This window comes from Nylanderia fulva, unplaced genomic scaffold, assembly GCF_048542155.1.
Source record: "Nylanderia fulva isolate GAGA-0341 unplaced genomic scaffold, ASM4854215v1 Scaffold8, whole genome shotgun sequence".
Classification (NCBI taxonomy): domain Eukaryota; kingdom Metazoa; phylum Arthropoda; class Insecta; order Hymenoptera; family Formicidae; genus Nylanderia; species Nylanderia fulva.
Window position 1 is genome coordinate 4,493,393 of NW_028190916.1, and position 15,159 is coordinate 4,508,551.

Here is a 15,159-nt window from a genome sequence, read left to right on the forward strand (position 1 = left end):
TCTAAATAAATGTTCCAATTAGCTAACAGTAGCTAACAGATTGTCGATATGACGGGACAACTTTCATGTTTCTATTTTTAATTAATGTAATTGCTAAATAAAAAACAACACTTGGAAAAGGACCACAATGTGGATCGAAACGTAGCGTGTACTTATCTTCAATAAATGGAATAGCCAGTTTTTAGTCAAATTAAATTGCATCTTATTATTTGTGAAAATTTCCAATTGTAAAATACTTTTCACACGCCAAGAGAAAACTTTTGCAGCAATACTTAATCGACAATTGTTGACGTGAAAAATACGTTTTTCATGTTTTTCATTTGTTACAATAAACGCAACAGAATAATTCGTTATTTTTTGATATCTCCGGTATCTTTAATCAGAAGCTTTTTTCTCTAGCGACCGCGGTATTACGCAGGATTACTAGTACCCGATATTTCCTCGTAATTTGCCCGAGAACTTCCTTCACGACGAGATGAGAGGAAACGAGGGTGAAGAGGAAGGAATCGCAGTGCGACCAATTTTCATAGAACGGGACGAGCTGCGTATATCTCATTGCAGGTAAGCGGATGACCTAATTTCATAACAATGCATCCCGCCAGCGAGCATTTGGCGTACATTGCGCGAGCGAGACGCGAGCGCAAACAAACACGGGCCGGGTTGAGAAAATTGTGATGGAGGAGGCGGGAGAGACCGCTGTTTTATCATCGTGCTGCAGTAGATGCGAATATCGGGGGTTAGGGAAAGGGGAGTAAATTCCGCAATTTAGTGGGGTACATTTATGAGCGCCACCGGTTATTTATATTTACACGTTAAACGCGAAAGGAAAATCGCGCGAATTTTGTCCCTCTCTCGAATAATATATTTCCCTTATATAATTCACTTTGCGCCCCCGTCGCGTTTGCGTTTCTATCGAAATACCGAATATACGCGTCAAATCTCAATCAGCTGTCTCGCCGAACGAGAGACTTTGTACGAAAATTACGAGGCACGTGAAGAGAGACGATAACAAAGTACCGACGACGTGATTTTAATTTACGAAACCACTCCCGCGGGAATATGCTCGTCCGAAAATAAAGCACTGTTTCCAAGTGAAATAGCGTCTCCGGGAGGTGAATATGCATTTATGTTTGTCTAGAAAGGTCCGCGGAAGGCTTAATTCGTTCCCGACGACGAAAAGAGACGAGAGGGTGGGTCAGAGAGAAAGAGGGACGAATGAAACCTCCCTGTTCTCTTCCACACACAACGCGTGGTTTTACGCGCTCGCGTGAGTCGAAATTCATGCGGCGCGCAGGAACTGATATTTCCCAGAAAATGAATCACCCTTATACAAGCGGACCGACACACCGCGGTAACAGCGGCACAATAGTCAGACAATAGCAAAAGCGCGAGTTGGTTGCTAGCTAGCGAAAAGGGATGGATACAGCACAAAGAGAGAGAGAGAGAGAGAGAATAGCGGAAGGGTGGATGGAGGGATCGAGAGATGCGCGCACGACGAGGGTAGGAAGATTTGGTGGGTCGTTTCTCTCTCGACGCGCCGAGAGAGAGAGAGAGAGAGAGGGAGCGAAGGGATTGTCGGAGAAGGATGGGAAAACTGAAACTACGCTCTCCAGACGGAAACAGGATGAAGGTGCGCCTTTCCGCGTACAAACCGCGCCGAGCCGCACCGCCAAACAGCAGCCGCGCAAATTAAATAACCCACATCCATTAAAGGCGTTGCCGTTACTCTTCCGGCTTCGTACCCCGGTTACCGAGCACTTAATGTCTAATTAACGTGTTACGCAAATCGGCTGATAAAACCGCGCGACGCGCGGTTTCATAATTTACGATCTCGCGACCGAGAGTTCGCGGTGCGCTATTTGTCTCTAACAACGGAGATATCATTCAGGGAGCAAAGAAAGCTTTCATCAATTTATACCGACGGGGTGAACTAGATTTGCTCTGACGATTTTTAAATTACTCTTATACATGCGAAAGATATTTTTGTCGTTGACTTTTATATCAAAGTATTTCGAGGAATGTATCATTATTTTATTGTTTTCGAGAGATTCAGGTTTCTGTAAAAATAATGTTGATTTGTAATTTGTAATTTGATAAAAGAATATCTTACTGGCAATGAGTGAAAAGAGATTAAAAAATAAATTATTCTCAAAGTTGATTTAGATCAATTAAGTATTTCGAGCAGCGTATAAAATATAAGTTTAGTTTCGAAAAGAGAGAGAGAGAGAAAACTATATAAAATCAATATTTTGCATTATATTAAATTCGCGGCGCGAAATATGATTTACATTGCTTATAATAAGTGATTCATTTAATAACGTCAAAGTAATTAAACAGAAATGTGTATGATCAAACAATAAATTATTAAATGCTTGTCAATAAATCATTAATTGCTTATTGTAAAATTACAATATTAAAGACTCTTTAAATATGCTATTTTAAATGACCAAAAATAGATAGATAGATTCATATAATATATGTTCAAACATTTCAACATTCTTTATATGCATAATATTTAGCTCTAAAATTTAAAAATTCTGACGTCATTTTGTTTGTCATTTCAGGGGGCATGAATTAAAAATTTAAATTACATGGACTTTTTTAGAAAGGCGCAAAAAAAATGGAGCAGAAAGTATATATCGAGACGACGCGATGACTGATGAGAAGCGTTTCTTTTCACGACGAGTTTTATCACATGCACCTATACATGCATATATTCAAATGTGACCGTTCCTTGGTGTTCATGAAATTTAAAACCTATCGACCCGTATAGCAACTAGGTCCTCACGAAATTGCTCCTTTGAGGCCTGGTCAATCGCGGCGTCACTCATGGTCCTGGTTTATCAAGCTACCCTTCACTCTCTTGCAAGGCTTTCATGAAATTTAATGGGTTATCCGATATATACTCTTCATTTTTTTTCATGTCAAGTCGGTTCACGAGAAACAAAGAACGCCGATGCTAACCTGTTTTTAATCCTAATTTTCCGCCCCATTCTCATATAATCTTTCAACTACCTCTTTCATTCAATTTCATTCCGGATTTATTTTTAGTCACACGATGTAGTTAATTAATAATCAACAACGTTGGAAAATACTCCCAATTATGGGCTCACGAGAGTATTTTTAATTGGCGTATGCAATAAGTGTCGCTTTTAATTCAATTTAAGAACGTAATTCGTAAAATATTTTATAACACATCGTTCACATATTCGTGAATAGCTTGTTCCGAGAACAATATTCATTTAAATTGTTCGTTGAAATATTATTAAGACAAATTAAGCACCTATATTTTATTTAAATGTAGTATTGTGTTACAGTTATCTGAATGAGCAGCTCACATACGGGGACGATGTTATTACGTACGTTATGCACATTTACTTCGGAGAGAATGAAGAACTGTTTACGCCTAGCTAGCATCCCTTACGGCTGATCTTGTATTCGCGTCGTCGGTATCTAATAGCCATCTTATTCGTTTTGTATAATAAAATGCAGCATTACAGAGACGAAGTCTCCTCCGCTTTAACACTGAAGGCGAAACGCTTTACGAGAAAATTCAATAGATAGTCGAGCGATGGAGGATGTTATAGAGATTGTTCCGTTGGGCGTGATCTATGGGGGCACCGTGACCCGGTCTACCCCATAGCCTTTTCCAAGTATCGAAGTGCCTGCGACAACTCTCCTGTTCGATTCGCCGTTCCTCCTGAAACGAAATCGTGCTACAGAATAATTTGGAATTTTAGGCAAGACTACAAATGAGACATAATAGAATTAAACAGGAATAATATATATATATATATATGTTCTCATTTTATAAAATATGTAACCGAAAATCGATGATGAATTTTTTCATAAGTACGAAATAATATTTTAACCATCACACACAAGAAAATTGATTTTCAATTTTTATTAATAATTTTTAGTTGCACTGAAATAAAATATTTTAAGATTAATTGCTAATAACGTTATCTCATACAAATATATATATTATATCTTCTTTTATATATATATATATATATATATATATATGTTCTCATTTTATAAAATATGTAACCTAAAATCGATGATGAATTTTTTAATAAGTACGAAATAATATTTTAACCATCACACACAAGAAAATTTTCAATTTTTATTGATTTTCAATTTTTATTATAAAATAATTTATTTTAACGTTTATATTTTTAATTGCAATAAAATATTCTAAGATCAATTGCTAATGACGTTATTTCATACAAATATACAGACATATATATATATATATATATATATATATATATATATATATATATACTACCATGATCAAAAAATAACCGGAATTTTTAATTTAAACCTCACGGGCTTATCGGTTTTGAATTCTGTTGTTTGTGTCACGTTGGCAGCACTGTTACGGACACCCATGCCAAGCTTCTGCTTATCAGCTGTTTATTTACCTTTATGACAGTGATTTGTTTACATCAAGTTTTTACGTTGCGGCGATTTTTACAATGGATTCAAAACTTAAACAACGTACTTACATTAAATTTTGCTGTAAAAATGAAATTATGTGTTCCGACACATTAAAAATGTTACAAAAGTGTTATGATGACAATACTCTATCGAAAACACAGGTGTATAATGATGAGCCAAGACCCAAAAAACCACGTCGATTTCAATCAAAGAAAAAAGTCATGCTTACGGTTTTCATTGATTACAATGGTGTCGTTCATCATGAATTCCTCCCAAAAGGCCAGACAGTCAACAAGGAATATTACCTAGGAGTTATGAAACGGTTACGCGAAGCTATCCGCAAAAAAAGACCTGCTTTGTGGGGCAACAACTCGTGGATTCTCCATGACGATAATGCGCCATCTCATAATGCGTTGATTATTCGTGAGTTTCTCGTCAAAAACAACACAAATACCATTCAACAACCGCCCAATTCACCTGATCTGGCACCATGTGACTTCTTCCTATTCGATCGACTCAATAAACCACTACGAGGAACTCGTTTTGAGAGTGTGGAGGCAATAAAGCTAAAATCGCTGGAGGCACTAATGGCTATACCAAAAACCGACTTCCAGAAAAGCTTCGAGGGGTGGATCAAACGCTGGCACAAGTGCATCGCAGCCGACGGAGACTACTTTGAAGGGGACAACTTGAATTTTGAAGAATAAACATGTACTTTTCTTTTTATGAATAAATTCCGGTTATTTTTTGATCATGGTAGTATATCTTCTTTTATATATATATCTTGTGCTTCCTTCTAATGCTTATTGATTTTTACATATTACTACACTCGCCGCTATAACGAATCCTTCCCGCGAAATAGAAGCAATTTAGAAGAGGAACGAAGAAGAGCTTTTAGATTGAGTTAGTCTCGTTTTTATTTTTGGTCCATTTTGGAGTTAGCAAATTTGATCCTTATGGCTCGTTTGGTTTCATTCCATCCGTGGAGTTCGTACCGCTCGCGTAGCCAATTCGATTCAATAACAGACGGTCCGGCGAGATTGGCGAGAGATCGACACAATTAATCCCGTTCTGAATTAGCGTTTCGACGTCGTGCAATCATCATCGATCATACGGCACTTACCATCGCCCTGTCCCGTTTACGTCGTATCTGCTCGGCGAGATCCGCGATGTATTCCCGATTGCCCAAGCCGAGCGCGCGAAGCCTGCGAAAGAAAGGGAGAGATGTTCTCGTCAGCTTTCATATATCCTTTCTTTGATGGACTCTCTCCGCCTTCGCGGAAATGACGAAGCTATACATGCGTCGAAGCGCGGATTATATACATATATATATATATATATATATATGTACAGGAAATAAAGATTCGTGGGGAGTAACACTATCTGCAGTATATCGAGCGAATCTCGTATCGGATTTCCTCGAGCGAACTATTTAATATCGGTAAAAGTAAAGACGAAATAACGAAACGAATGACTATATATAACGGAGGTATGCATTTATGTGTATTTGCGAATAGATAGATTCAATATCGGATATCAAATATATTTCGGTTTAGTTAAAAATATTCTTATAATTCGCGATCCGAAATGAGAATTTGCATCAAGTTGAACAAAAAATCATATATAATAGAATCCTACATTATAGGTATATGCATTTATATATTTTGAAAAACATATATGTATATTAATGCGAATTTAATTTATCTTTTATTTTTATCACCCAGCTTACGCACGTATTAATTTCTCTATTTTTCCTCTGAAGAATTTCTCTGTTTTTTCGTTTCTATCATTCTCCAGTGATACAATAAAAACGCTATAAATGAAATGAGTAATTGGCATAAATTTTATTCTCATCGTCGCAAACTGTAAATATTGCAAGTGATTAAAAAACGACGAGAGCGAAACTATTCGTCTCTCTGCGCGTTTCAATATTAGAATGCTAAATTAAGTCGACTCGCTAACGGGAGGTGTGAAAGAAAGAGCTTTTCGCTCAAACGGTTCCAGTTACCAATATTTTCGATGCCGTTCTGAATAATCTTTAACGACTCTGTGCTAATAACTGCAAATATCTCGCATAGCGGCGTCCGGGGAAAAAAAGCACGTATACGAATCGATCGCTCTATATATCGATCTTCGTTGATCACCAAATTAAATACTTGCTCGCGTGCTACTTCGTCGTGAAAAACAAAAACAAATTGAAATAAAAATAAAATAAAACCGCACAAAAAGGGAGGTGAATAATGTACACTCCAGGCTTATACCGTCGTGTTTTTTTTTCTCCCGCAGGTTATCACCGCACACGGTAATCGAGATGATTAATTACTACAGGCACAACGCGGCAGCGTTTGGATGTTGGTGGCTGCGTTATAAACAACGCGACACCTCCTTCGCAACTTTCATACACTATTCTATTAAACGTTATCAAAGTGTCTCGTTACACGTCAGATTGATGCTTCTGTTCGTGACCAGCGTTGCGTCCGTTTACGTGCAGGACATTATCGAACAATTAATCGATATTATGCTATCGAATGTAAAGTCAAAGAAGAGAGTTATAGTCATTGTTTCATCAGCTTAATTGCAAACTTGGAATAAAAATATTCTTTTAGCAGAAAAAATAATCATTCACAAATCATAACGTTTCAATTGTTTCGTACATCTAATTTAAAACTATGCTGTTATGTATGAAATGAATGTATTATTTGTAATTTACACATTTAGTGATTTTAGATTCTCATTTCTTCTGTGTATAATGTATATTTAATTTCCAGTTAAAAAGTGAAATATTAATATTTTTTTATACGATTACAATTAATACATATATATATATATATATATTATATGTTTTCAAGAATTTTACTTAAAAATTAGAAAGTGAGTTGTATAGTCATATGTAAACTATCTTGATTATTCAAAAATGTTTTTCGATCATTCGTTAAACGATAAATAAATTTTTCGAGAAACAAAAGAAAAAAAAAGATTGACATTTTTATCCTTTCTTGAAATATTATAAACCAAGAGCATTCGTAAAACGTCGACTTGCAATAATATATTTATGCAGGAAGTTTATGTCAGAGTTCTCTGTCAATCGAGCATTTTTTTAGAGAGAGTATTTTTCATTCTCTCCAAGAAAATGTATTCTCCATAAAAAAAAAAAAATATTCTTTTACGACGATGACGAGGGAAAATTACGCTGATGAATATTTAGAGCGACGTTAGTGCACAAGGGAGGAAAATGAGGGAGGTGAGATTGAGCAGAAACGGACAGGTGAAATGGTCGAGGTCGAGTGCATCCAGGTCAATTGGTTGATTACCTGTAATGTAGTTACATCCCTCGAGTGTCGTATCACTACTAACCAATTCTACAGTTACCGTCGTGTTTCGTCAGGTTAACCATACTTGCGAGATACGAGTGAAAAATTAATTGTACACACGCATACTTACATACATGTACAGTGATATTATCTGACATTGACTGTATATTAAGATAAAAGATGAGTTATAAAGTTTCATCTTTTTAGCATATATTTTAGTATATGAAAACTTTTATGTAGAATTGTTAAAATTAAAAAAAGAAAAGTACGTCAAGAATTGCAAGAAAGAGGAAAAATAAAAAGCGGGGACAATATCAAGAAGAATGTTATGCAACCATAAATGTATGCTCTGAAATATAAAACTGAAATATAAAAGAAAATCAACGCCACAAAAAGATGCATATACAGATATTTTAAATATAGTAGATGGTAAAAATAGTACATAGATGTGCGATTTAGAAAAATTAATTGCAGCTTTAATATTGTGATATAAATATATATTTCCATTGACTAGACATTAAATGCTTTAGCTATTCTCAGCTAAATTATGAGTGATCAATAATACATTTTCATCGACGAAATTATGGAACAGTGGTAAGTGCTTTTAATATCAAATAGAGAAATTAATATAAAACGTGATAACATTATAACTAGTTATTATCGAACTATTTAATCTACATTATAGATATACTGAATCATTTATCGATTATACTCATCTCAATGCATATCATCTTTAACATTTACATTTTCACGTTTGCATATGAATGTGGTTTTGAAGTAGGTATATTATATAACATATTACATTCGAATGTATATTAATATAAAAGTGTAAGCAAATAATACACATTTGATTAATGCTAACAGTTGCAATTTAAATACAAAAGGGGATTTAATAGAAAAATTTGAAAATCTGAAAATTTTTCCACTTTTGCAAGTTTAAAATGTCATTCTCGTGACAATCAGCGATCTGTCATTTCGAATAAACGCACCAATATTTAAACAATCATTGCAAATATTATTCGTACTTACGACTCTATCGTGTATCCCGGACGAGTGGCATCCGTGACAAGGTAGCGTGTGGTCTGCGGATGCGATTGATAACGTCTGCTGGTTAACAAAGGTACCAATTCGACACCACCCGTGAGCTCGTACACCTGAACCTCCTCATTGTAGAGATTCCTCGAATCCTGGAACGGTTGTGTTTCCGATGCAATACCTGTGAAGCGAAAGACCGACCGAGAAACGAGGTTCAAGCATCAGCACCGGAGAGAAGCAAGTGGCAATCTCTGCTATTTACCTGGCGTTGCCCTGTCATCGTAGAATTTATTCATGTCCTCAACAGCCAGAGGATTCTTGTTCCTGTTATATAGCCTGTCGATGATCGAATTGCTCGTCCAACCCTGTAGCAAGTTAAACTACTGATTTTAAATGTTTTTCCTTCTTTCTCTTTTTTTTAATATCCCGTTGATTATGTTTAATTCTATTCAACACAGCAAATTATATAATATTTACCTTTCATTTTAAACAATTGCATTCATCCTTTAGTAATTATTCAGATAAATTTGTAGTCTGTTTTATTTAATTAAAAGTATCGTGTAATATTGTTTCACATAAATCTCGTGAGATTTAATATACATGTTAAATAAAATGTCTCTTGCACGAGTAAAAAGACATTAATGGCATTTTATAAAATTATGATACCAACAAATTTTCTCTTTAAATATAATTTTCTACAAGATAAAACAACCGTTTGAAATATTATTCTATTCTAGGTCAAGATGATTTTGTTTTTCTTATTTTGACTCGTTCTCGTTCTTCGAAAATCTCTTGCGAGTAATATAATTTGTACTGTAAAAACATTTATCTTTCAAAATACTCTTGGCAAAATATAATTGGCCAAGAATAAACCGCGATACGTCAGGGAAAATGCAGAATGCATAAGGAAAAAAATATAAAATCGAATCAAAATGTAGGACTTCGTTCGCTGACAGATCCGGAGCTTCGTAATTAGTAGTATACCGGCGGTTTGATCCGACGTGAGCCAAGTCGCGCATTCATTCATCAATGTCGGTCTCGTTAGCCGACTGGTTACAACGAAGCATCTCGGCTTATTATAAGGGAAAAAAGCTACGCTATAAATTTGCCCACCATAAATCCATACCCGCGGACAGATACACGGCTACGATGAGACAGAAAGAGAGGTAGGCGCGCATCGAGAGGAAAATATATACGAATGTAGAGACCCCTCTGGGACTCAACCTAATCCTCCGGGATAAACACAGTGTGCGAAGAAGCCTGTGCGTAATAAGAAGGTAACTTAGCTAAAGTGTGAGACGCGCTAATAAATTTCAGTTTAAACTTTCCGGTCGTGCGCTTAGGAAGGCGCCCGGAGGATCGTTCAATTAACCCGGTAGCGCGTCGCGGTTACGTGTGGAGAAGCGCGGTTAATTAAAAATTAAGAGTCGCATGCACTTCTCCCAGCAAAGGCATCTGGAGGACGCGTCAGAAACTTGGAAAAGTTGAAAGAGAGGAAAGCTAAAGATAAAAAAATAGAAAAATACTTTAAAAAAAAAAAAATGGAAAAAAAACCAATTCCATTACAACGATAAAATTATCACGCCGTGAGTGACCGACTTTTGATACATTTTTGTTATATTGCGCACTTTCACAGGCAGATTTATATTTGCGAAACGAATGAATTATCGTACGGCCGATTGCATTTAATTGATAACGCCGCGCTTTCGTATCAAGTGGAGCACGAGCACGATCGTGTTCCGCTTCGCGAGATAAATCCACGGTTGGAAAAGTCGTTGCAGCTATCGATTCGCGTCCCTCGTCGCGGCGCTCGCGCGATTTCCACGAATTACATAACTTTGACTATGCAGCGCGCGTCATTATTGCAAAAACTTATAACGATTTCTACAAATCACCCGCTAGAGCCTTATGGAACGAAGAAACTTTAGATTTATGCGTGTACATTACATGCAGAGGAGAGCATTTAGCCCCTTCGCGCGCTACAATTTCCTACAAAGATATACTCGAAATTATATATCAATTTCGGGGGGGTTTCGATTAACTTACTCGATTCTCTGTGTGTTTGTAATTTCCGTTTCACGCTTCATCGTGCGCGCACTAAGATAGTTAATTAAACTTACATGTGTGTGTGAAATGTAGATACACCAATATATATCAGGAACGACATCGATAACGTTTTGACAAATGCGGCGCGATTACGAGAATTACACATATTACGATACATCAAGGGTCAATCTCTTCGATAAATTTATATTCAAGCGGATATATCAATCGCCAAAATCGACTGATATATAATTTCAAAGGCTTCCACATATTCTGAAATGCTGTTTATATTATACCAATTACCCGTGGAAATAATCGCCGCCGTATCCAGTGATTAGAATCGCTATCGGATAACCGGAATGATATCAACGTTCGCGGTCCCTGTATGCGATAATTGAAAGATACAGCATGACGTTTCTACGATATGCTCTTTGGGGGAAAAAAGAGAGGCGGAAAAGCGCGGAATAATCTCCCCGTGAATTTTATACAAGCGTAAAATCTTTTTTTCTCTTCATCCACCACCGAGCTATGCACTCAGATTACCCGCATCCGTCATGCTATATATAAATAAATACGTGAATTCTCTCTCCCCGCGCGTCGACCAATTTATTACATTTACCGTCATGCGTGTAAAAAAAAAATTCCACGAACCGTACGATTCGGCGGCGCCCGATCCCCCGCAGGAAGAGAGATTTGGACACAATTTAATTTCTTAGCAAAAGCCGGCGCGTCTCACTCCTCGTTTTGCGTATCTTCTCTTCCGAGGTATCTTTTTACGCGGTTAAATTACAGCGCGGAAAAAAAATTTACCGGCAGCGATTTACTCTTGCGCGTTCCACCTCTGGATTAATTACGCAGCAATTCAACGTGAAGTTAGATAACTTTTCCGTTTTAACGAGAGCATACATCGAACACAACGGGTATCGCGCCCGCTTTTGTTCTCTCACATAAATTTATATCGCGCACTCGTTCATAGGGTTTTTCGTCCCTCTCGTATCGCCTTTCCCCCATTACTCACTTCGCCCATCCGATTGATACTTTTTCATTCCTGATGACGTAAAGAATCAATAATTTTGTCTACCAGCCAAAATCATTTACAGGGTGTGTACGTGATCCAGCGGACGGAAAACAGATCACGAGCGAATGAAAGAAATTGTTGACCAGTGCAACAGTTCGCTAAATTCTTTATCCATGAACGGATAAAATCTTTTTTTTCGAGTATAATCATAAAAAAGGTATATGTACACGATACAAATTTGACACAATAAGCGTATCTGACCGTACGTGACCGTCGACAATTTAAATAATTTTCTTTTTTTATTTGTTTTTTTTTGTATTTTGTTTTTTTTGCAGAAAAATGTGCGTCGCGATGTGAATAATTTTAGAACCAGAGAAAAAGTAATTTTGGATTTGAGGTAATGAACTAAATTACAACGCTCTACAAATAAACGAATAAAAAATTTCTTTCCTCGACTACTTTTAGATGAACTTTAAGAGGATCTTGACTTGAAACTAAAATATTTTTTATATTAATAGCATGAAAGCATCTTGCAAAGAGATATAACTCTAATTAAACTTAGCATCAACCGCAGGAATAAATATCATTTCAGATATGAGTCAGACTTGAGATTTCGAGTCACAAAAAATATTCTTGTTACTAAATATAATTGTACAACAATATACATATGTTACATCTATTACAAACCTAAATTTGCCTATTTAATAAGGAGAGTTTTAAAAAAATAGCTTCTTATAATTTTAGAAAAGTTCATCAAAATGGGATTCTCTCTCCCTTTTTCTCTCTAATTCTGTCTCTTTTTCTTTTGCAGTGAGCCCTTCAATTACCGCGACGTTTATAGTTTGCGATCCCTCGGGGCCAATGTTCGTCAATCTAACAGGGTTACTCGAGCAGCGGTGGAAAGTTTTGATGCAAAGTTGCCAGTACAGAGGCTGACGCGAGACTACTCCCATTCGCTGTGACAATGTAATTTCGTTATCGTTCCAATTGGTTTCTCAGCACGAGGTAGATGCTTAAACGTGCAATTACGTATAGGAATCAATTCTCGGGACTATAACAAAATGCACCCACCTCTCTTTCCCGCCTGATTTCATCAACGAAGACACAAGAAAATCATCCGCACCCCATTAATTAAACGCTTAACAAGTCAATATATTCACAATGTGATCTCATTAATATTTGGTTTTTATAATATTAATTTGTTTTTCAAATACCATCTGTATATATGGGCACTCATCTTCTCTTCTCTCATTCGTCAAGCTTTATAATCAAGTTATTCGACACGTTCAGTATTTTGTTCTATCACTCATGCATTTATAATTAATATCTATTTTTATACGAATAAAAAGAACGAACCAGTTCTTTTTAAAACCAGATAATTTGTCGATAAAAAGTTAATACGGGTAACAATTAATTTAAATAGTTTTCCTGGCATCATGAGTATGTTCAGCACGTTGCGCGACGATGCGCTGATTACGCTGAATTATACATCGCTATATATTGTACACTGTTAACGCTGAAACGTATCCCTGTCACGCCACATTATCGCATGTGTCCGAAATGAAATTTCCACGAAACTGAGATCTTATCAAACCGGTAGATCTATCTTATTTAAATTAGAAGAAAAAGTCAACTAGAAATCCTACAATACGTACATACATAAATATAAACGTAAAATAAATATATATATAGTAAATAATACCGATAATAATAATTGCGGAATTAACGTTTTTATAATATATATAAAACGTTTCAATATTTGATATCCCTATACAAAAAAAAAACAGCAAACTTTAGACGCAAAGTATTCTTGTCGTTTATGGATCGTTATATAATTATCGAATCTTCAAGAGCCCATGAGGGCCCATAAGATGGTTTTTCTATGGCTAAAGCTTGAATTAATGTTTCGCGCCGTCGCTGTATAATTAAACCGACTTGGCGGCGCTTCTGGTAAGCAGTTTCTGAAGTATCGCGCGCACAAAGAACTAGTCGGGGACGCTTTGAGATCGCGAGAAGCGGTCCCCTCTTCTCTCTCACCTTCCGACCCGATGATTAAGGATTCCCTTTCTGTAATTAACGGATGCGCAACACGAGACACCCTGCCATCTAAGTATCCTCATGTATACGATTAACGCGGCTAGATATGCGTACCATGGATTCGAGGAAGCGCGCGCCCAGCAACTTGGGATCCCTCCAAGGAGCTCCGCCAGGACCAGGACGTCCCCACGGCGCAGGATGCAGCAGCTAAGCACACGGCGCCGTCGCATATTAAGCAGTTTCCAAGGCTTATTTCCTCGATCTACGTATACGCGGGATCGTCGGGGGTTGTATTAGAACACGTGCCCGCTCGCGCTCGCTTATCCCTATATGTATACCTGTACCCCTTGCTACGGTGTCATCATACACGGGATTCAACAGGGATTCTAAGACGCTCGCGGAATTTCGCATTAGAACCTCATATGCATCCGATTAGCGGCGTAGTCTAATTTCTACAACCCTGTCACGTAATCTTGAAAATTACACCACCGACGAGAAGAGCGGCAGCACACGGTGTATGTTTGCGCATGTCTCTGCACGTGGTAGCTATTGTGCCAATCTCGCGAACTAATATCTCCTCAATTCGTGAAACAAGCATGAGACTGATTCTCTCTCGCCCGGGTAAAATAATAATGCTAATAAATATTTCATGAGTTTGCGCCATCTCGAAATGTCTACTTTAAATATACTCGCAATAGACTAGTTTGATTTTATTTATAAAGAAATTCGACAGTTGAATCAATTTTATATACTTAACCCTGAGTTACCTCTCTGTGTTACGTTAACCCATATCAAAAATAATTTTTTCGAAATTTTAGAAGATCACTTTTCATTTTTTCTCAAATATCTCGAGTCGTAGAAACCTGGTGACATTTGTACCGATATATGCTTTTTTCTTACTGTCTGGTGTATCAATTGAAAAAAAAAATACTTCAAAATAGTTTCATTAGATCCAGAAATATAAACAAAAGAAGATTCTGGGTTACTCTAACCCATGAGTGGTAAAATAGGGTGGCCAAAAATGAGTGGTAACTGAGGGTTAACATATAATCTATTTTTGTTATTTTATTTCGTTTATTCCGTTGAACATCTCTCAGTAGAGATCTGTTAAAAAAATTATGTTGTGTGAAACAAAAAGAAACATTTAGGTCATTCAAATTTATCCATCGTCTCTCGGTCAAAGTTTGAAAAGAGATTTAATATTTTTCATTTAAATTAAAAAATCCATTTTCGCACACGCGACGCAGGGCGACGGTATCGTTTCCGTTAAAG

General features: G+C 36.7%; 1 protein-coding gene across 2 annotated transcripts in view; it reads right to left on the bottom strand.

Moving 5' to 3' along the window:
- Positions 1 to 3,275: 3,275 nt before the first annotated feature.
- Positions 3,276 to 15,159, bottom strand: part of LOC114936713 (uncharacterized) — a 33,423-nt gene continuing 21,539 nt past the window's right edge. The window contains exons 5-9 of one of the 2 annotated variants that reach the window (XM_029309999.2): positions 14,002 to 14,094; positions 9,052 to 9,154; positions 8,784 to 8,970; positions 5,567 to 5,648; positions 3,276 to 3,700 (exon numbers count right to left, since the gene is read on the bottom strand). In XM_029309999.2, the coding sequence (XP_029165832.2) occupies positions 3,554 to 3,700; positions 5,567 to 5,648; positions 8,784 to 8,970; positions 9,052 to 9,154; positions 14,002 to 14,094 (612 nt within the window). In that variant the 3' untranslated portion in view covers positions 3,276 to 3,553. The remainder of the gene's footprint in view (positions 3,701 to 5,566; positions 5,649 to 8,783; positions 8,971 to 9,051; positions 9,155 to 14,001; positions 14,095 to 15,159) is intronic. The other variant, XM_029309998.2, reaches the window with a different exon arrangement.